This window comes from Medicago sativa, chromosome 2 (genome assembly GCF_051527215.1).
Source record: "Medicago sativa cultivar Bolivia chromosome 2, Bolivia_mono, whole genome shotgun sequence".
NCBI classification, from domain to species: domain Eukaryota; kingdom Viridiplantae; phylum Streptophyta; class Magnoliopsida; order Fabales; family Fabaceae; genus Medicago; species Medicago sativa.
Genome location: NC_140750.1, coordinates 68,273,748 through 68,296,366, shown reverse-complemented (window position 1 = coordinate 68,296,366; position 22,619 = coordinate 68,273,748). Strand labels below are relative to the sequence as shown.

Here is a 22,619-nt window from a genome sequence, read left to right as displayed (position 1 = left end):
TTATTTAGTAGTGTTAGTTTTTTTTAACAAAAACTATTTTTGTTTTTTTTTTGACAAGAACTATTTTTGTTATAAATTACAAAAAAATATTAAATTATGTATTTATTATCATGTAAAATTATATATAATTGTAAATGTTTCGTAAGGATAAATTTGTCATTTAAATAATTATTTATAAATTTTATTTATTTATGTAATTATTTAGTAGTGTTGATTTATAAAATTTTAAAATATCACAAAATAAATTGGAAAAAAAAATACAATAGTTTTACAGGGATAAATTTATCATTTAAATACGATACATATCTTATTATGTCGTTCCGAAGTGGGAAAAAAAAAATATAATATTATAAATTGATGTTACTTGTTTTATACGTTATAAAATTAAGTTACTTGTTTGTTATCACATCTATATCATCTTTTATTTATTAAAGTTAACCCGAATGCTAATTGTTGCCCTAATTTTAACCTAAATTCAGCGTTTGCTTTTACTGTATTACCCCTGTTTGAAATATCAAATTGCAGAAATCTCCTATTTTAAAAATAAAATAAAAAAACAAATCACTCCTATTATCTTTTATTTATTAAAGTTAACCGAATGCTAATTGTTGCCCTAATTTTAACCTAAATTCAGTGCTTGCTTTTACTGTATTACCCCTGTTTGAAATATCAAATTGCAGAAATCTCCTATTTTAAATTTAAAAAAAACAAATCTTTTATTTATTAAAGTTAACCCGAATGCTAATTGTTGTCCTAATTTTAACCTAAATTCAGTGCTTGCGTTTACTGTATTACCCCTGTTTGAAATATCAAATTGCAGAAATATCCTATTTTAAATTAAAAAAAAAAAAACAAATCACTCCTATTATCTTTTATTTATTAAAGTTAACCCGAATGCTAATTGTTGCCCTAATTTTAACCTAAATTCAGTGCTTGTGTTTACTGCATTACCCCTGTTTGAAATATCAAATTGCAGAAATTTCCTATTTTAAAAAAAAAAAACAAATCACTCCTATTATCTTTTATTTATTAAAGTTAACCCGAATGCTAATTGTTGCCCTAATTTTAACCTAAATTCAGTGCTTGCTTTTACTGTATTACCCCTGTTTGAAATATCAAATTGCAGAAATCTCCTATTTTAAAAAAAAAAAACAAATCACTCCTGTTATCTTTTATTTATTAAAGTTAACTCGAATGCTAATTGTTGCCCTAATTTTAACCTAAATTCAGTGCTTGCTTTTACTGTATTACTCCTGTTTGAAATATCAAATTGCAGAAATCTCCTATTTTAAAAATAAAAAAAATAAAAAAACAAATCACTCCTATTAACAAATTGTTCCTATTTTGATTGCAAGACAAAAATCGTATTGTTCCTAATCGCTTGAATCTGCTAATATCATTTGTGTATGATGATGATATATGCAATGATTTTCAATGGGTATGAGTTTTTTCTTTCTCCACCATGTTTTGATATGTAGCTTTATTTTACAAATTGCAGATTTTGTTGATGGAAATGTGGACTTGAGGATATGCAGGTATGTTTGTTTATTTCACTTTCATTATGTAATTGTTTCATTACTAATATATTGTGCTCATCATTGACCCGTGCGATAGCATGGGTTAGCAAAATATGAGGTTTTGCTTGGCTTGAAGGCAAATTCCGTTATCTGTCTCAATTTACAATGACTATTAACAAGAGTCAGGGTCAGTCGTTGAAACATGTTGGTGTCTATCTACCGTCTCCTGTTTTTTCACATGGACAATTGTACGTCGCAATATCAAGGGTTACTTCAAGGGATGGTTTAAAGATATTGATCAATGATGAGGACGGTGAAGATACCGATGTGACATCAAATGTGGTCTACAAAGAAGTTTTCCATAACATATAAATTTAATGTGTAGGACTTTGTTTTGTACTATTGTTTTTCTTGCATATTGGTACTATTTATATGTCGACAAACATCATATTTTTTTTTCTTCACTAAACTAAGCCATTAAATTTATATGTTATGTTACAATACCAGGGTCGATGTCATGAAAATATTTTAATATGGTACAGTACAAACGTTTGTCGTAATTAATATTATGAATTGAATTATACTATTATTTCCATTCAACTAAACTATTTTGATACATATTAGCATTTAATATATTTATAGATATGACCCGTGCGATAGCACGGGTCAATGGTCTAGTATGATATATTTATACTTATCTCTATCATATCATGCGCATCAAACAGGTCATAAAACCCTAATCCTCTTCCTAAATCAGCAACCTAAAAACAAAGAGTGGTGATAGGCATACCACCATAGGTGGCATACCACTTCTACACCCTCTTATGTGGCAAATTTTATTAATAAAAAATTTGGCCAAATTTTTGCCAAGTCCATGTCAAAAAAAAAGAGTATTGATTAATTAAAAACAGGAAAAACTGTAGCAATTGAATTGGGGCATCTCACTCCCACGCCATTACCCTCTTCTCCCTATTCTCCCTCGCCGCCGTCGATAACCCATCGGAGCAGCTCACAAAATTTCACCGTCGCCGCCGTCGATCTTCGATTCTCTCCGCCGACAATCTGTCTTTGCTCTCTCTCTCGTCAGCGTCGTTCAACCGAGGTATATTCATTCATCTCCCTTTTGTTTGATTTGGTTGTTCAATCTGGTAATTTTGATCTGTGTATATATGTAATTAAGTAGCCTCTTAATAAGGAACCTATCAACTTCATACTGGATTGGATTGGATCTAAGGACTTTTGTTTGTGCCAAATTGCATGTTTTTACTTTCACGCTACTGTTATTGAAAATCCATGCTGACATGCTAGTTCTTTGATGTTATTCATCTCAAATAATAGCTTATAACTTTATATTAAGTGGTAATATAAGGATAATTGTTATAATGAAAATTATTCTACTAGTTTTATAAGCTTTCAAATGATGAATTGAATTGGTTATGTGAAAATAGACAATTTCGAGAAATAGATGGACTTATGTCTGAGATTTTGGCAGTACTGAAGTTAAGAATGGGTTGAATTTTATGTTGTTTGTTTATTGATGGATACAATTTGTTTAAAAAGGTAGTTTTTTGCCGGGGTTGGATCGGACGAGTCTGCTGCTGTTAGCAGCTGTTGCTGCTAGCCGAGGGTGCTGCAAGGACTGTTTTGCTGTTGTGTTAGCAGCTGCTGGTGTTGGTTTGGTTTTAGTATTGGCTAGTTTCTAGTGTGTTTTATGTCCTATTATCCTGTTGTTTTTCTGTTTTTTTTTTTTGCTCGTTCTGTCTGCTGTTTTTGTTCTGCTATATTGCCCTTTTAGGTACAGCTTGTACCAGGGCTGTTCTAATATATGCTGAATTCAAAAAAAAAGTTGAGACATTAGCAATGGGATCCAAGACTCAGGGACCTTTTAATGAACACAAATTGGACCTATCTAAGACTCAGGGACCATTGGTAACATGTACTAACATCTTTGTGATTGATATTGTCTAATATGTGATTGATACGTCTTCTAATAACTTATTGATATTGTTGGTACTTTAACTTATGCGGTTATATCTATAATTATAGTCAATAAATTATTGCTAATTAAGTCTTTCGTAGAACATTTTTTATACTTTTTGGATTGGTGTTGTTTTGAACAGCTAGGTTAGTATCTCACTTGAATTTTGTGGTTTATTTGGTTGATGCTTGATAGAAATGTTCGTATTATTTTTTTAGATTGAGCCTGCTGTGGAAAAATTTCAAATTTTAATATTGCTACTTGAAAGCATTGTTGTTTTGTATAAGCATGGTTTCAAGCCAAAGTATTGGTGTTGGGATTCACATAGGGAGAGTTCTTTAAGCTTATGTAATAGAAATACAAATAACATGATTAGAGCCTAAACGTAGTTCTTAAGCTCATGTACACTTGATATATTGAAGGACCTGCACAGAGCCTAAACGCCTAAACACAGTTGTATTGTCTCCATTGCGAATAGAGCCTAATTGTTTTTCTAGTTTTCTCTTATCCTATTATGCTTAGCTATTTGCATAGTTTTGACTTGTTTATCATCAATGCTTGCAGTGAGAGTGTGTTTGGAGCCTCAACCTTGTGAAAAAGATGACACCTTATGAGGAGGAGCGGGAAAAAAGAATTGCAGATAATAATAAAAAGATCAACGCTCTCAATCTACAAAATCTCGCCCAATCCCTTGTCGAATCCTCTTTTGCCACTAATGAACAATTTAGTCATGTTATTTTGTGATATATTGTACTAGAACATGGAGCACACATATTAATCTAGTTTGTTTAATTTTGTTTCAGACAATGAGCATTTGCTTACTCTTGAATTATTATTTATTTTCATTTGAATCTAGTATGTATTATTGAATATAAATTTTAGGATTTGAATTTAAAGCAAATCAAATTATTTGTTTCGGACAACGCCCTTTCTGTCCGAATTTCGTCCGAAAACATGATTTCGTCCGAAATCCGTGGGAACTATCCGTAAATTTCATCCCAAAACCGTCCGAAATTCCGTTCGAAAATGACAATTTTTTAGTAGTGTGTGTACTTGGAATCGGAAATCTCCGCATGTATATATTTTGCCTAAAACGATATTATTTACTCATCGGAAAGATAACTAGCCAAATATATGGTCTGTATGACCACATTTTTACAAATACGTGACCACTATTTTTCATAAATTAGAACTTCTCCGTCCTTAGGCGTGATAAACTTGCCGATTGTAAAACAGGTTATTTATGGTTGGAAATGCTTTTAGTGCAGTGATCAAATGAGATCATGCGTTCGATTTGCCTAAAACGAGATTATTTACATCTGGGAAATATAAACTAGCCAAATATATGGTCTGTATGACCACATTTTTACAAATAAGTGACCACTAGTTTTTCATAAATTAGAATTTGTCCGTCCTTAGGCGTGATAAACTTGCCGATTGTAAAACAGGTTATTTATGGTTGGAAATGCTTTTAGTGCAGTGATCAAATGAGATCATGCGTTCGATTCGCCTAAAACGAGATTATTTACATCTGGGAAATATAAACTAGCCAAATATATGGTCTGTATGACCACATTTTTACAAATAAGTGACCACTATTTTTTCATAAATTAGAACTTGTCCGTCCTTAGGCGTGATAAACTTGCCGATTGTAAAACAGGTTATTTATGGTTGGAAATGCTTTTAGTGCAGTGATCAAATGAGATCATGTGTTCGATTCGCGTAAAACGAGATTATTTACATCTGGGAAATATAAACTAGCCAAATATATGGTCTGTATGACCACATTTTTACAAATAAGTGACCACTATTTTTTCATAAATTAGAACTTGTCCGTCCTTAGGCGTGATAAACTTGTCGATTGTAAAACAGGTTATTTATGGTTGAAAATGCTTTTAGTGCAGTGATCAAATGAGATCATGCGTTCGATTCGCCTAAAATGAGATTATTTACATCTGGGAAATATAAACTAGCCAAATATATGGTCTGTATGACCACATTTTTACAAATAAGTGACCACTATTTTTTCATAAATTAGAACTTGTCCGTCCTTAGGCGTGATAAACTCGCCGATTGTAAAACATGTTATTTATGGTTGGAAATGCTTTTAGTGCAGTGATCAAATTAGATTAGGTATGTTGGACCGTTAACATAAGTGATTAACGATTGCTAACCATGAATTATGTGAATTATTTTATATCCATGACAATCTTTAGGAAAACTAACCATATTTCTGATGTAGTTAACCACTAAATATCAAAGGTGTAACCACAATTTATTTCCCTAACCAATTTGTCTTTCTCATTATTCCTCCACGTGATATGAGGGAAGATAATATATTTGAACACACTTGTGAGTAGACTGATGTTAATAAAGTGCGAGGTGAAGTATCTTGTAAGTTTGACAGACTTTACAAATACTAACCAAATCGAGGAAGCATTTAACCAATATTTATCAAATGTGTAACTACTATTAGTTTTCAAGAAAAACTTAATTTTGTGCCATACAAATAGGAAATCGTAAAACTTATGGGCCCTCCATGTTTCTTGGAGTCTAAAATGCATCTTTGATATCATCTAAGGTTTGCACGCTTAAAGTCAAACACTTTGAAAACCTGAATATAATAGTGGTGACGCCTCTTAATAATTGTGGTCACAGTGTTCATTGTTTTGGTTATCTAAAATTTTAAGATGGAAAAACTTAGTGATTGAGACTATTTACTAAGTATGTCATTAAACAAGCTCATAATTTGAGCTAATAATACATGGTTACACTTTCTAGTATGCTAATACACCATATAGAAGTAACCTCTAGTACACATGTAATGCTAAAATACCACAAGACAAGTACTTAAACTAACATCATTGCTTGTAAAGCTACTTCAACCTCTACCTTGCATAAACCAATTCTATAGAAACACCTAACAACATTTTAAATTAATTGTAGCAATGCATATTATCTACAAGAAATTAAATCCTCATGCTCAGGAAAAACATAGGTGTTATTCCATTTGTGATCCATGCTTTGCGAATTTATTTGGCCTTGTAGACAGCTAGATCATCATTAATCACCGAAAAACCCATGCAATCTCTCTTGTGAGGTCTCTCCTTAATTCATGACTCAATTTCTCCCCATGAATGGCTGATTGGAAAGCTGGATGAGTTTCTATTATTGTGTAATAAAATTGATATGCAATGGCAAGGCTTGTGCTCTGTCTTGGGTTTCTTCCACACTAATACAAGAAAAATATCCAATGAACAAATGACTAGTTTTTATCAAACATAGAAGTATTTCAATCAGCAATTTTTAAAGTCAAACATTTATGCAACAAACCAAAGCATCTTATTAAAGCCAAGCAGATGATAAATTCTAGATTACTAACATCATACATTTCAATTGCTGGTGGAAATTTCCATAGAAACTCAAAACATGTACTTTCGGTAGAGACTTGCATGATAACCATTGATTTCAATATAAAGTTGGATAGATGGATTTTAGTTGTCCTGTAATAAACAACAAGCACAAACTACATATGAGAAGGGTTAAAAAAGCCTAGATAATCACAAATTGTAATGTTTTTTTTGATGGAATGTTTCTTGTAATGTTATGAAGTAATAAAAAAAATTACAAATGTTAATTTCTACCTTCTATAAGTTTATCAACCTTACAACAAAATTAATGGAATTAGAGTCTAAGAAACATAACAAATAGTCACTTTTGGTATTTCACTGATAAGTTGTATTAAAATTGTATAGTTTTAACAAGATAACTCCAAGTAACCAAATAATTGAAGCATATAGTCACAATTTTACATAGGTATGTCCATCTTTTTTAACTATTCCCCATCAATTATATGCTTGCTCGAAAAAAAAACTAGTTTAATGCACTTAACCATATCGTAACAAATAATTAACCACACTTTTTTTTTTCCAAAATTCCCACACTTAGCCATTTTTTAACATAACTGACCACAAATCACTAAAGACATACTAAATAATTGGAGGAGAACTTGTGAATTTTGACTGAGAAAATAACAATGAGAGGTGAATGTTATTTTATGTATAACATGTTTCACACAAACTAACTAACGAATGACATAACTTAACCAACACAAATTATCTTTGAACTGAAATAAAAAATATTGAAAACATATATACCTGTAACGTATCACCAGAGGAGTCAGAGGTGCATCGAGGCTCATTCATTAGCTCCCAAGCAAAAATTGTTGGATCTTCCTTATAAGTGATATTTGTGAGTGTGTTAACTCTACTGAGCACAGTCTACACAGCGATCAATCAAGAAATAGTATAGGAACCAAATTAGTTTAAAAGAAAAACAGGAAGAATTAAGTTTTAGGTACATCTCAAGGAACTTACCTTGACATGGTCCTTGTAGTAGCCTCTGAGAGTTGGATGTGAGAAAAAGTCATCATCAGAGGTCAAGTTAAGGCCAGCAGCATTGCCCCACTTGACATACTGTGCTTTGCCACCATATGCCTCCCAATTGTTAACCAATGATAATATAATGAGTCTGATTTTGTATTTCTTTATTTCACTCACCACAAAATCCAGGGCCTTGAATACTACTTCATCATAAAGTGATGGTGATTTCTGAAGGGCTCTCCATTGGCCATCATTGAAGGCCCAAGTCCTACAAACTGTCATACCAAATGAGGATGCATGTTTGAACACCTGAGTGACCCTTCCTCTTGTCGACTCATCCGCAGCAAATACCATCAACCAATAAGTGTTGAATCCATTGACATAGAAAGGTTGGCCATTCACTACAAATTGGTTTCCTTTCTTTTGCACCATCTGCCATTCATCTTCCTCCATTTCACTCCTTAAACCAAAAACCATATATATTTAATTAAGTGCCTAAAGTTAATTAGAATTAACAACCTGAGACTCTAATAATATGATTAATTTCTACACCATGAAATTCTAATTCCTTTAAAGTTGGTCACAAATAATTTCAAATCAACACAAATTACCATCTCATTAGGGTTAAACAAATCATTTAAAAATACATTCAATTTTGGAGAAAAACATTCAAAATGCACACAGATAAACCATAAACACAAATTCTAGTCATAAAATAAAATGAAAATTTGAGATTAACCTCACCGAAGAACAGAGAGATTGCGGGAAGAAAACAGTTGCTGATTGTGAACTGACAGTGTCAGTGGGTGGAGATCACGGAAGGAGACATGGCGGTGAGTGGAGATCGTGTGTTGGTTGAGGGAGAGAGAGCGGTCCGGTTGAGGGAGAGAGATGGAAGAGTGGGATTGAGATGGAGAGAGAACAGAGATCTGTGAACAGGGAAGAGGAAGAGATTGTGAAAACTACAAAACCATCCCTAGCGCATGAAATTACCAAACTACCCCTGCCACATCAGCAGTGGTACAAAGGGGTGTATAGAAAAGAGTGGTCTATGAATCTTTTTCCAAAAAGAAAACTGCCAAAACTTAAAAGAAATTAGTCCACGTCATCAATCCGCTAGGGCACATATATAAAAAAGATATTAATGTCCATGTCATCGATCCACTCATTCTAAAACCCAACCAATCAACTCCTACTAGTCCTCCTATATAAACCATTCCCAACTCCCATTCCACACCACGTTCTATTCTATTTTTTCTCATTCTCACCATTGCATTTAAATTCTTTCACTTTCGTCTCATTCATGCCTTCATCCATTGTCAAAGTCGTGAACAAGCCTGCGGAGAAGAAAGCCACAGCACCAATGGAGAACACTAAGGCAGAGAAAATGATTCCAAAGGATGCATCATCAACCGACAACAAGAAGAAGAAGAAGAAGAGAAGCAATAAGCAGAGTCTTGAAACCTGCAAGACTTACATGTTCAACGTTTTGAAAAAAATTCTCATGTTGAAAAATCCACCGACGCAACTCTATCAACATCTTTGGACAACGGCTTGGGTTAAACCTGTTGGTGATACCAACACAGTGTATCTTAATTAGCTATGAAGACCTATGAAACGATCTACTAGTTGTATGAGATGTTATATGCTTATTCCCCAAGATTTGGCTTAACTTTTTTAGTCAAACTATGTACATGTAACAAGAATAATTTTAGTATCAATGATGTACTCCATGATTTTTTGAGACTATGATATGTTTGTGTTTGATGTACGCCGATATCTTTTCAACTTGATAGTGATCTGATGTAGATAGGATAAATATAACCACCTATGTAACCGTCTTTTTATTTTTAAGGAATATGTGACTGTTTTTTATGAGCAAAAATAAAGGAACGGAATATAGTTTTTTCTACAACACACGTCAACAAACAGTTAAATTTACTACTCCATGCTTGTAGTGGTTATTCAGAAAGTCGTAATAATAGGAGAAAATATGATACCAGAAAACCAAATAAATAATATAATCACAATAATTTTCCATTAAAATGTTTTTCCTTATTTATTTATTTAAAATGTTGAATGCGATAATAAGTATATTTAAAACTTTAAAAAAAGAATGTGCAAGCTAGTTTGAGATAAGAACAATTATAAAGAAAATAATATTTTTTTTATTACGCTAACACGTGTAAATTATAAACTATATTTTCGTTATGAAATTTGAATTTTGATTAAAATTATATGTATAAATGTTTGCGACTTCAAATTGTAACAATATTCTTAGCTTTTTCAATTACACCAGCAATATCGCATTATTATAGAAAATTTTATTTTTTTTCAATTACACCAACAATATCGCATTATTATAGAAAAATTTGTTTAGATGGCTGTAATTGGAATAATAAATAATCTAACCCAAAATCTTATATTTCCTTTATACATTGATATAGATAATATCGTTTCTATTGTAGTAATGTTGTTCCTATTTTAATAGGATTTAACTAATTTTTTAATTAATAATCTATTCTCTAATTATGAAACTTAATGTCTACCAAAAATACAATCTTACCCCTTCTTAATTTTTTGACACGTCATCAAAATTATATCATTTTGTGTCTTTTGTTTCAACCTCCCTCTATTTTTTCTCTTTTATAAACAAACTAAAACAAACTCTCACTCAATAAAACACATTAACTTAATCTTTTTTAAATAACAAACAAACTTAATTTTTTATTTTCTAATTATCTATTCTCTAATTATGAAACTTAATGCGTACCAAAAATACAATCTTACCCCTTCTTAATTTTTTGAGCCATCATCAAAATTATATTCTTGTGTCTTTTGCTTTAACCTCCCCATATATTTTCTCTCTTAAAAACAAATTAAAACAAACTCACTTAATAAAACACTCTAACTTTGTACCCAAAAAAAAAACACTCTAACTTAATCTTTTTTTAAAGAACAAACAAACTTAATCTTAATCCCAATAAAAATAAATTTTTCTATAATTCAACTTCTAAATATCTAAAGAGTTAAAAACAATTTACAATCTATTATCTTTCTCAAATTATTAAAGTTGATGTAGTTTTGTAACAAAAAATCCATTTTTTATAGTTGTATCCAAACAAATTAAATTATTTAAAACATGTGATTTTAATTATAATAACCAAACAAAATAAATCATGATTTGTTATATAAATTCTCTTAAATAATAGATATCAAAATCACTTTTATTTTCATTTGTAACAAAACGGGTTCGGAATTGTTCTTTTTAAAGAGGTGTTTTTTTTTTTTTTGTACAAAAGAGGGCCAAAGGCCCTAAAGAGGTGGTTTTTATCATGATAAAAATATCTATAAATTATTGAATGACATTTTTTTATTTCGTAACAAATTTGTCATATATTTAATTTACATTTACTAAAAATAAACTATATGACGCACATGTGATTTTATCTCATCGTGTGTTTCTAATAAAAAACATTAATAAATACATTTCACTTATGAATAATATAAAAAATATAGGAGAAACATTTTATACCGATACTTAAAAAACACGGAAAAAAAGAGTAAATAAAAAAGAAAAAAAACACAGGACTTTTTTTTACAAAAAAAAAAACATAGGACTATTTCTCACTGATACATGTTTTTACATCCAAATTTTTTTTTGGTACAAATTTTTACATCTAAATTTATTCAAGTATATCCAATTGAATGAGCACAAATAACATAACTTTGAGAGAGTTACAAAATCTTTCTCGTTTATAAATTATACACGGGGTTAGTATTTATTATTAGAAATACAACTACTTTACATAAAATTACACATCTTCAAGATTACTTCTTTTGTATAAATGACTTTCATACGTTTTTTGGTTTATCTTAATATCATATTATAAAATTATTATTTTTAATCGTTATTCATTATTAATCATTATATCCTTTCAAAGAATGACTATATAAAAAAACACAAGACAAACGTTACTCCCTAATTAATTAGACACTAACTAATATTGTTGTACAAATCATACATGGGACAACAATCAGTCACATTAATTAATTAAATTGATTTTTTTTATGTATTGTATCTAGGCATGACAACAAAACCCATACCCGCGAGTACCCATCCGAACCGAACTCAATTTGATGGATTTTTCCCCTCTTTGACTAGGTTTGGTTTTTCCTCGATTTTAAAACACGGGTACGGGATGAGTAACGGGGAAATAGGTATACCCACCATAAACCCATACTCAAACTCGTCCCAAATGTAGAAAAACATTTTATTGCCCCCTTTTATATAAAACGAAACTCAAACCATAAATCATTTCAGTCACATAATCAGAGTCTCAGTCTATCAAATGATACTCACTTCTCAGAGTTCTCTCTATTCTCCATCACCATAGCCATGATCTATCGTTGTCATTTCTTTGTAGGATAATGCATTGCAACATTGCGTCTGAGGCAGAAAAATACTTCTATTTTATTAAAAAAAATATCCATTGCGGGGATGGGGTTGAGATACCCGAACGCGTCGAAGACGGGGATGAAATTTGATTTCTTATCCCTGTTGGGTATGAGTAGGATAGCGGGTAAGTATATGGTAGTAGGGTATGGGGATGGAGAAGGTAAAACCTATCCCCACCCACCTTATTGTCATACTTAATTGTATCTTCTAAATAATAGTGGGAGTAATTATAATATACTAATTATAATTTGATATAAGAATCTTGTACGATATACATATTCATTGTTTATAAATTCATATAAAAATAAAAAAATGCTAAAAAAAATTACAAATATTTTTCAATGATATATAAAAATCACGGGGTTTATTAACGTCTCCGTTATCATTATTTTGATTTTATTATTTATAATATTTTCACATATTTTTAGTCTACCACTTTATATTATTTAATAAAAACTATTTCAATATTTTTATTATTATCTTCATCTTTATCAATAATTTTTTTTTCTTATTTCTCAATGTAAATAATATTGTAAATGCGTTTTGACACAAATCGTGATTTAAGGATCAGCCCGTGCGGAGCACGGGTCCGTGCTTAGCACGGGTCTGTTGCTAGTTTAAGTAATATTATAAAAAGGATAAAACCGTAAATAAAGTACTTTAAATGAATGATAACATTGAAAAGGGAAAAAGTCAACCCAAATACATGTACTTTCTTTATATACTAGTGTTTGGATGGGCACTCTGTATCCGTATCCGTTTGTTTGCTTTTCTCATTGTGTTAATGCGTATACATTAGTTTTTATAGAGTTTTGGTTAAAATTAATTTCATTTTGATTAAGTATAAATAATAGATATTTTGTACTTTCATATTGATATTATAACAAACTATGCTTATCTTTTTCAATGATACTAACGATATAAATATAATATCTTTCAAAGAATTTTTCAATGATACAACCAATGCCATGGCATTCTTCCATCGATTTGAATTTCTCAGTGTGTGACGAGATGGATCAAGATCATAAAAAAAATAGGGAAAACAATTTGTTTCCTTGATTCTGCAATAGCAAGAATCCAAGTAGCCTACCCGAGAAAAGAGTATGCAAAAGGAAATATTGCAACTCAGGGCAGACTGCTTCATTGTGATTAAATTAAAGAAAGTTCCCGTGGGCTTAGCTCAGTTGGTAAGGACAATGCATAATATATGCAAAATCCGGGGTTCGAATCCCGGACACCACCAAAAAAAAAAATTAAAGAAAAGCATTCCAAATCCTTGTGAAAACCACTTAATCTGCAAGCCTTCGACGACACCTTTGTTTTTCGACGAACCTTTATTGCTCAATCGTGTATTTTCTATAAAATCAGATGAAATGCAATTTGTATCTCTTATTGACAAGACATAATGAATCTTAACTAATTTCTTCACATAGGCACAAGATGTGTCTGAGTTCAGTAAGAGTGACATAATACAACAATATGGTGTACAAATCAAAGAAAACCGGCAGGACAAGGAAACGAGACAACAAAGAAAACAAACGCAGCAACCATTACAGCAATAGAAATAAGCCAAGAAACATTTGACAACAAGCTTAGAATGACCAAAGAGCATCATATTCCAACGTAGCAGCATCAGTATTTGAAGAAAACTTTAAGCACGGTCTTATTCTGAATTTGTCCAACATGAGACTATGAACCCAGACTTCTGAAGTTGAGAGAAGTCCCAAATTACAACTAATTCAAAACATTCATCCTCCACAAACATAGAATAACAGTACTTATCATGTCTTCATTCACCTGACCAGGTTCATGACAAAAACCCTAACCTCAAATAGTATGGCATATCCACTGGACAATCATCAAATTATTACAAAGTCTTAACATATTAAGTAAAGATAAATTATTGAATAAACTTGTAATGCAAACAATGGATGTCCTATACTAATAATTCATATCATTAGTTATAAAATTAATTATTAATTAGCAATGGTAATGAATTATTACTTAATAATACGTAACTGCTTAGGTGAGATCACCTCAAGGCTCAGGGAACGTATTGCGCATTTTGGCTGTGGTTGGCATATCTAAAGGCCCAGATTATAAAGATCAATTTCTTTTGACTTGGCCTGAGAATTCTCAACTTCCTCCTCCTCATTAACTAACCAATTGTAGGGAAGCTGGATTTTAGGTCCAGACTTGCTTCTGGTTTCTTGTACATAATTAAAGACAAGTTGGCGCGAATCAGATTCCATAAAAGGTTCTAAGAACTTAGAGTGAGAATAAGGCATTTGCTCGTGGATTAGCTTGCACAATCCCCATTTCTTTATGATCAAACCTGTGCAGGCTTTAAATGTGATATGCGCTCCATTTTTTAAAAAATGGCAATGCTCTTGAGAAATATAGATTAGCCAAAGATGTTTGGAGCCATCAATTTTGTTCAGTTCCAAACTGAGTGGCATATCGAAGCGTTCCTCTGTGTGTTCACTTTCAAAAGAAAGATAAAAAGGATGTGGCAGTGCTGAGGAAAATGAATCCTGTATAGAAGCAGAATTCGCAGGACCATTGTTTACTTCAAATGCCACACAGAAAGCAAAGCCAAACTCCTTGCCATCCTCATCAGAATCTACTATCCTTACTATTGAACCCCCGTCAAATTGGTGATTGAACCATTTTGGAATACAACTGGATAGAAAATCAATATTTTCCCAATCCCAAGGAACAACAATGTCAAAGCCACACCTAAAGCGACCAGGATGCTGATACCAAAAAAATAACACATGTATATTAGAGAGTGCAAGGAAAAGGAATATAATTATTAGCCACGAAAAGCACTAAGTAGCTTGCAGCTTGCAGATAATGATTAGTCAACTTAAGGAAATGCAACAAGTTAATTTAAATGTGTTGCAGTATAGATCTTCCTTACTTCACAAGTTAGATCAGGAAAAACACACTAAATTAATATATGAAAGCTAGAGAATTGGGGGAAACGTACACACCTCAAGTAGTCTCCGTAACCATGTATATTCTATTTCTATGGATTTGTTTTCGGGTTTCTTCATGATCTTTGGGCAGTCAAAAATATATAATCCTGACCTATGATCACGAGATCCTGCTGCTATTTTAAAATATCTTCCTCCCGAAGAAGCACTTTTTGAAGGCAGGAGTCCGATAGTTTGAAGCTCATGGCAATGAGACAAGTTCATATATGATAGACTTTCTAGATTATAGAAACCATTAGGTAGTGAATCAAATTTGTTTCCTTGTAGATTTAGTCTTTCTAGAGTCTTTATCTTTGCAATACCATCCGGTACTTCATGAAGATTGCAAAAGCTTAAATCTAGAAAAATCAAAGATCTCATATGAGAAGGATAAGTCCATTGCAGGGGTAGAGTTGTAAGTTTCAAGCAACCATAAAAATCTAGAGTTACAAGGGATGTAATACTCTTAACACTGATGGGTATTTCAACAAGATTTATGCAGTTTCTGAAACTCAAGAATTTAAGCTTTGCAAGAGCCCCAATGGATTCATGAATGGTAAATAAAGATGTACATCCATCCATATCAAGGTACTGAAGATTTGTTGCCCCGGTAAAATCTGGTGTCTTTTCAAGTGTTGTGCAACCACAAAGGCGTAGAACTCTCAAAGAACTTAAATTAGATACACTGCCAAAATCAAGTTCGGCCAAACTGCTGCAGTTTTGTAAACTTAAGAAAACAAGTTCCGTAAGATGTCCAATTGATGGATGGACCTGTATTAAGTTTGTGCATCCAGTAAAATCTAGCCGCTCAAGTTTTGGGGTCCAAAAAAACTTTGGAGTCTCTATAAGATACTTGGAGTTGCTCAAATCCATCCTTTTCAAATAAGGGAGATCCTGTAAAGAGAATTAGCAACCATCAGTAAAGATTTCCCACTAAGACTTCCCCATAATCAAACTACCACCCATCCCCGTGGGCCCCCGGATGGGATAGTCCCGCAAGGATCCCTGCTTACGGATGCAAATTGACGTCCCTAGTAGCCATGTACCTGATTGTGTGTTCTGTTTGCAAAAGTCACATGTAACATAGCAAGTCTGATAATCAAATAATAGTAGGCCTTGATTTTATGTAACAAGTTGAATGCATGACATTTATGATTTATGCTCCAACTTGAAAGGGAGTATTCATTAGTCGTAATCAGGATTATTATCCCTATTTATTATCGTTGATATATTTCCTATTTTTGAAAAGAAAAAAAGTTCTTTATACATATTGTATAGCACCATTATGTAATGCGAGTTATTTATTCTAATTTCTAAATTATTCAAGCACAAGTATGGTATTGTTTCTTTAAACCAATTTAAAAAGGAAAAGAAGTACTTAAGTACCTTGCGACCTTCCCACAGTCGCTGCATGCTACTATCAGGCATATTCAATTCCACAAGATAATACGGCTCAAAATGTGACGGCAAAGAAGTAAAAGGGTATCCATGCCACAAAAGATATCGCAAGTTGTTGGAAAGAAAATTGAAATTTCCTGAAAAATTGTTGTGATACAATATGAGAAGTCCAAGGTTCTTCATATTTGAAAATCCTTCAGCCCTGCATTTGGAGAAGTTTTCCTTTTGATCTAGAACTATAGCTTTAATGTTGTTTGTTCCCTGGGAAAAGAATAGAATACGCATAATATAGAAAGAAAAAAAAAATAGTGATATTAGTTGAACTAACCAAGTTAGAAACATAAAATTACCTATATACCCTATATTACAATGTTGAAGCTTTTAATGGAAACAAGAAAATCATGGAATCAAATTGTGTAAATTAACAATGAAAAACCTACATAATAATTGGTTATTTATTAAAACAAGTTTCCAGTTTGAATGTTAATTGAGAGGTACCACTTTAAAACAAGTTTACAGTTTGAATGTTAATTGAGAGGTGCCAAGCATATTGAATATTTGGCATAAAACAAACCTTAACAACACATTGTTCTTTTATGATGGGAATCTCATGGTAAGGTATGGTACCCAGATCCAGGGTACAAGGCAAAAAATACTTATTGGCTCAAAAATATTCAGCCCTTACAAAGTAGTATTTGTCTCCCTCAAAGAAGTGAGTAGAGAGACACAAACCTCTAATTTTTCACGCCTCTTAGTCTTACTCATCTCGCTTGACAACCACCTTGGAATTGTAACATAATGTTTGATACTTTATTTTTAACATCCTTTATACTATAATAAAATGAAATCCCACATTGGTACCACTAGCATAAAGTCTGCTCAACATAAAATTTTGCTTAATAATAAAAAATAAAATAAAAATAGCTTAAGTCTTTAGTCCCTATTGTAACGTCCAGACCGACAAGGCGGGAAGTGGTCACCGGTGCACAAGACATGACAATGAGCGACTCTTGACAGCCTCTAGGTGAACTAAATTCACATTGGAATGAAAAGAATCCTGAGATCGTGCAGGTATAAAACTGCATGGTTGAACGAAAGCTTATAAGATTTGTTTGGTACTACTTATACTAACAAGATGCATCTTCTTTCTAGTTGCCCAATCCATAAGAATTGTTTGGTACCACCTATACCAACTAGATGTATCTTCTCTTTGGTAGCCTATTCCATAAAAACTCCACAGTTAAGCGTGCTCGACTTGGAGCAATTTTGGGATGGGTGGCTTTTGGACTAGATACATTAGTTATTCAATGAACCTAAAAAGTTGTTTTTTGCTTATAAATGTAACCGGAGGGAGTATGCCCCATGAAATAATCAATGATTATTATCATTAATCCCACATAACCCAACACAAGTTAAATTCACTCAAAAAGCATAAACTGCTCCTTCTAGTTTTGGATATAAAATTTCTTACCGTTTCTGTCATCAAGACATGATAGAAATCATTGTATCGCCATAATCTACTCCACGATCCTGGCTCTTCGGGAAATCCGTGCCGAACAATTTTCCTCCCCAGTTCTTGTAACATATCATGCATATGAATCTCCTGATTTTTTATGGTAATGAGTGATTTCTCAAGGATTCTTTGAATTCCAATGTGAGAGTGTAATCCACAAGCATCTAGAATTCTCTTTACACAATCTTCCCTCTCCCCTTTAAAAAAACAAGCAATGTGCAGAAATATTTCCTTCTCCTCATGTTGTAGTCCATCAACACTTATCTGAAGCACATCCATAATTTTACTATCAGGATTCTTCTTCAATCTATCCAAAGCATCTCTCCACTGAGTAGCATCTCGGGTACACAAGAAAGAACCAACTATTCTAATTGCTAATGGAAGATGTTGAGTATATTTTAGTACCTCTGGAATCAACTCAACACAATTGCTGCTTTGATCTTCACCTTTGAAGGCTTTTCTACGAAAAAGTTCACATGCATCATCACTATTCAACATTGGAACTTCGTGTACTGTATCTGCCCCGTAAACTCTTAGAATATGCACATCCCTTGTTGTTATGATTATTCTGCTACCTCGACAAAGCAATTTAGGATTTATAGCCAATTCCTGCAATTGCTCTAATTGATCAACATTATCAAGAACTAGAAGCACCTTAATACCACTGTGAAGCCTATTTGTGATAATCTCAGCTATTTCACGAATATCATATGAGTCTAGATTTCTTTCATCTAAGGCTTGACACAGAATTTGTTTTTGTACAGCAACACCACCACCCTCCATATAAATTTTGCTTGTATTATGAATAAAAGAACGAGCATCAAATTGACAAGAGATTTTGTCATACAAGAGAGTAGCATGAGTTGTCTTTCCTACTCCACCCATCCCCCAAATTCCCAGAACTCGAAAGTCATCATCCTCTGAGCTCAATTTTAGAAGCTTTTCTAACTCTTCTATGCGAGGATGCATCCCAACAAGATCGTTGGTTAACCTTGAGAGTTTATGATCAAGTGCTTCTTTAACTGCCTCAACAATGTTTTCAATCTCTGCAAACTCTGGCCTGAAAGAAAGAAGAAAAACAAGAACACTAAACTGAATTATCAACTAAGTTATAAGAGGATATATTAATGGGTTGTGCTTGTGTGTGTGTGTGGGGGGGGGGGGGGGGGGGAATGGTGCAAGTTGGACAATATATGATGACCAGCTAAGACACAGACGTTGATCTAATGATTGAGTTTTAAATAACATTCTAAAACTGCAACTCGGGCCGCAATATAATGGTTTTTAATGTTGCTGAAATCACACTGCAACCGCAATTGAGGCCGCATCGGCTGTATATGATCGTGATTCTCCTTAATATCAAAATCACAACATGACCCCAACCGTTGCAACAACTATTTAAAATTGGTAATAAATTGAAACAACTAGCTCTAGTTAGTCTTTTTTTGGAGAAGCTGAACTAGCCCACCGAAATTGACAACGAAGAGAATCAAACCTGAGACATTGAGAAGGAGCACACTGCAGGGATCCAAGCCAACGCCACCAAATTAACCCAAGTTATTACTCACTCTGTCTCACGTTAGGCGCCTCATTTGAGTTTTACATTAATATCAATGAAATGATTAATAGTGTTGATTTTAACAACAAAATATGTATCATTTACTAAAACACCTTTACCAAGTATAGTTGGTGGAATAGTTATAGATGAATGAAATGCAATGTATGTCAGTGGAAAAGAATTTGAGACCATGTGAGATGGAGGAAGTAACAAACTAATAACACAAAAAATTATAAAAAAGGTGAGAGAAGAGGGTTTAATTTTTTACTTACTTATCTCTTACAACAAATCCAGCCAAATTGGACAATTCCCACATAGCTTTCCGCCATTGATCAACCTTGTTTCGGACATATTTCACCTTCTTAGAGGATGAATTTGTAGAAAGCTTTAAATGCCGAGCCTGCATTCGAACATGAGATGGCTCAACATTATAGAAAACGGGAATAACAGTGCGATTCAATTTGCTGCGGCATTCATGAATAGCAGCCATTTCATCCAAACACCACGTTGACTTAGAATATTTTTTTGAGAAGACAACGATAGAAACCCTTGAATCTCGAATTGATTGTAGAAGCTGCGGCGAAATGGATTCTCCTTTCTGGAGAGTTTTATCGTCCTTGAAGACGAAGATACCCTTTTTGGTGAGATGATTATAGAGATGATCGATGAAATTGTTGCGTGTGTCGGGGCCTCGGAAACTCAGAAACACGTCGTATTTACAGATTCGCATGGATGAGGAGTTGCTGCTGCTACCTGAATCCATTGGTACAGTACAAAATGGTTGAGGATCGTCGAATTATTAACTCAGTCGCCAAGGAGATGAAAAGCAGATAGATGAAAAAGTAGTAGTGCTTTGAAGGAGTCAATGCATTGGTTTTTTGTATTGGGAAATTATGGATTGACAACTTTTTTTTCCATTCCACTAGTATACCACTTCAAATAACATTTTTTATCCATATTTCACTTTCCTTTATCAATTCATTTTTCTCTATCCACTAAACAAATGTCACATAAAGATGTACAATGGAAGGTTGTCGGATAAGGTGGTCAATATATCATTACTCTTTTATATTTTTTGAGATAATAGTGATTTTGGTCCTTGAATGTGCGACAGATAGTCACAATAATTTTTCAATGTATTGAAATTTTAAAATAATCCGTGATTATGCACAATGTTAGTTAAAATTCTTCATTAACATTGTTGCATTAGTCCCTTAATAGTTATTGTTATAACAGTCTCTATAAGTACTCATCTATTGTCATATCAATCCTCATATAAAAGAATTAATGTCATATTGAGAATAATGTCATATTGAGGGACTATTTTAACGTCAGAGACTATTTTAACTAATATATTGCACAATCAATGATTATTTTGGAATTTTGATACATTGAGGGACTATAGTGACTACTTGTTATACATTCATGGACTAAAATGACTATTACCCCTTGATTTAAAAAAAATCACATATATTTATTTATGGATTGAAATTGATTTAATTTCGATGGCACAAAACAAATTAAAGAACAATAGTCCGATAATATTTTGAAGTATCTTGTTAACAAGTGTCCTAAGGCCCTAAGGGCACTCTTTAAGGATTCCTAATAAAGAGATTATTCTTTAAAAAAGTCAAAAACTCCAATTTCCAATGCATTGATTTCATAAACTTTGACAAAAACTTACTATTTAAAGTTACTAAACAATGCCCTAAGGGCACTTGTTAATATTTCCCTATTTTAAATGATGTTATGTCCTTCTACAACCCTCCAAAGGCATTCTTTGATGTTAGGACCCACATTTTTGTCTTCTCCTCAAAATAATATCCTCCATAACTCATACCATCTTGTCTATAACCATCCAACACACCATTAACTAACTTGAGGAAACCTTCTGCTTCTCTCAAGTTAGCCAAACAACCGAAAATGTGATGTTGTTGCAAGGACTTTCGAGTCCCAGACCTACGATCTTGCCTAGTCTAAAGCTTGAACACCTGTAATGTGCAACAATGAAGCCATAACAACTAAACCCAAGCACCTAGGGAATATGGCTTAGGATCCACCTGATAAAGAGCATCTTTTAATGCCTAAGAGAATGCAAGACGATAAGTATGAGGTATACTCTTCATAGGGATGATAGGTGTTTGAAGGACGTTTTCTAACAACCTAGCATCTAAAATCAATCCCTCTTTTACACGCATGTCATCAGGGTCTTTTTAAGTTGGTTTTAAAATATGTACGATGTAAGTCCTGACCTCCCTTGTCCCTGACATGAACTAGACCATCAGGATGATGACATGCGTTACTTATGGCATGAAAACTCATACATTTTCCAAACATTCATTGAAGGGATTTTAAGAGAGGTTTTTCAAAAATTTATCCTCTTAGTGGAACAAATCCCATTGAAAACAGATCTTGATTAAATTATTAATCACAAATCAACGAGAACACTTTCTTAAACACTTTGATTATGTGTTTACCTCTTGAAGCGCAGAACCTTTGTAGCATAATTGTTTCTGATCACGAGCAAAGCAAAGCAGCGATGCCTCTACTCAGTCCACACGAACAGAACTTTTCCGATGACCGGTGCTAGCAATTCCAACGGAGATTCAGAGAGATTAGGTTTAGAGAGCGGCGGCTAGGTTTTCTCGTGTGAATTAGGTTAAGCATTTCAACCAAAAGTTAGTAATGCTTCAGCACAAGGGTTCTATTTATAGAACCACTTGTGTGGTCATCAAGCCAATCACTTAAATACGCATTACCTTACGGTGCACCGTATCTCACTTAAACACACCGTACCTTACAGTAGACCGTGTTTCTCTATTTTTCGTAAATTAAA

The 22,619-nt window shown here is 32.9% G+C and overlaps 2 protein-coding genes and 1 long non-coding RNA gene across 8 annotated transcripts; 1 reads left to right on the top strand and 2 right to left on the bottom strand.

The window, feature by feature from the left end:
• The first annotated feature begins 2,293 nt into the window (after window positions 1-2,293).
• On the top strand, window positions 2,294-4,353 carry LOC146950048 (uncharacterized). Its single transcript, XR_015025460.1, has 2 exons — window positions 2,294-2,619; window positions 4,060-4,353. It is a non-coding gene; the product is annotated as an uncharacterized LOC146950048 (long non-coding RNA).
• A 1,849-nt stretch (window positions 4,354-6,202) lies between these two features.
• On the bottom strand, window positions 6,203-8,802 carry LOC146950047 (mannan endo-1,4-beta-mannosidase 6-like). Its single transcript, XM_085746013.1, has 4 exons — window positions 8,622-8,802; window positions 7,872-8,337; window positions 7,653-7,775; window positions 6,203-6,727 (listed from the first exon to the last, which is right to left on the bottom strand). The coding sequence occupies exons 2-4, from the start codon at window positions 8,328-8,330 to the stop codon at window positions 6,563-6,565; spliced, it is 747 nt and encodes a 248-aa protein (XP_085602139.1). The 5' UTR covers window positions 8,331-8,337; window positions 8,622-8,802; the 3' UTR covers window positions 6,203-6,562.
• Window positions 8,803-13,742: 4,940 nt separating this feature from the next.
• Window positions 13,743-20,633, bottom strand: LOC146950046 (disease resistance protein RPV1-like). 6 transcript variants are annotated; one of them, XR_015027420.1, is made up of 6 exons: window positions 20,056-20,633; window positions 18,184-19,312; window positions 16,701-16,973; window positions 15,333-16,208; window positions 14,341-15,092; window positions 13,743-14,184 (listed from the first exon to the last, which is right to left on the bottom strand). XR_015027420.1 is itself a non-coding variant. In XM_085746012.1 (6 exons), exons 1-5 carry the CDS (start codon window positions 20,544-20,546, stop codon window positions 14,421-14,423), a joined length of 3,414 nt encoding a protein of 1,137 aa, XP_085602138.1. In that variant the 5' UTR covers window positions 20,547-20,633; the 3' UTR covers window positions 13,743-14,184; window positions 14,373-14,420. The 6 variants fall into 6 exon arrangements, 4 of the variants coding, with proteins under 4 accessions (XP_085602138.1, XP_085602135.1, XP_085602137.1 ...); XR_015027421.1 differs by having other exon boundaries at window positions 18,184-19,285; XM_085746012.1 differs by having other exon boundaries at window positions 14,373-15,092; window positions 18,184-19,285.
• Window positions 20,634-22,619: the final 1,986 nt, after the last annotated feature.

Bases quoted from the DNA above. Each gene is read 5' to 3' on its own strand.
- LOC146950047 (XM_085746013.1), bottom strand. From the start codon at position 8,330: ATGGAGGAAGATGAATGGCAGATGGTGCAAAAGAAAGGAAACCAATTT. The intron at 7,776-7,871 runs GTAAGTTCCTTG...ATCGCTGTGTAG, and splicing joins ACTACAAGGACCATGTCAAG to ACTGTGCTCAGTAGAGTTAA. The intron at 6,728-7,652 runs GTATATATGTTT...TTCTTGTATTAG, and splicing joins CCTCTGGTGATACGTTACAG to TGTGGAAGAAACCCAAGACA.
- LOC146950046 (XM_085746009.1), bottom strand. From the start codon at position 20,546: ATGGATTCAGGTAGCAGCAGCAACTCCTCATCCATGCGAATCTGTAAA. The intron at 19,313-20,055 runs GTAAGTAAAAAA...AATTCAGTTTAG, and splicing joins GGATTTGTTGTAAGAGATAA to TGTTCTTGTTTTTCTTCTTT. The intron at 16,974-18,183 runs GTAAGAAATTTT...TTCTTTTCCCAG, and splicing joins ATGTCTTGATGACAGAAACG to GGAACAAACAACATTAAAGC.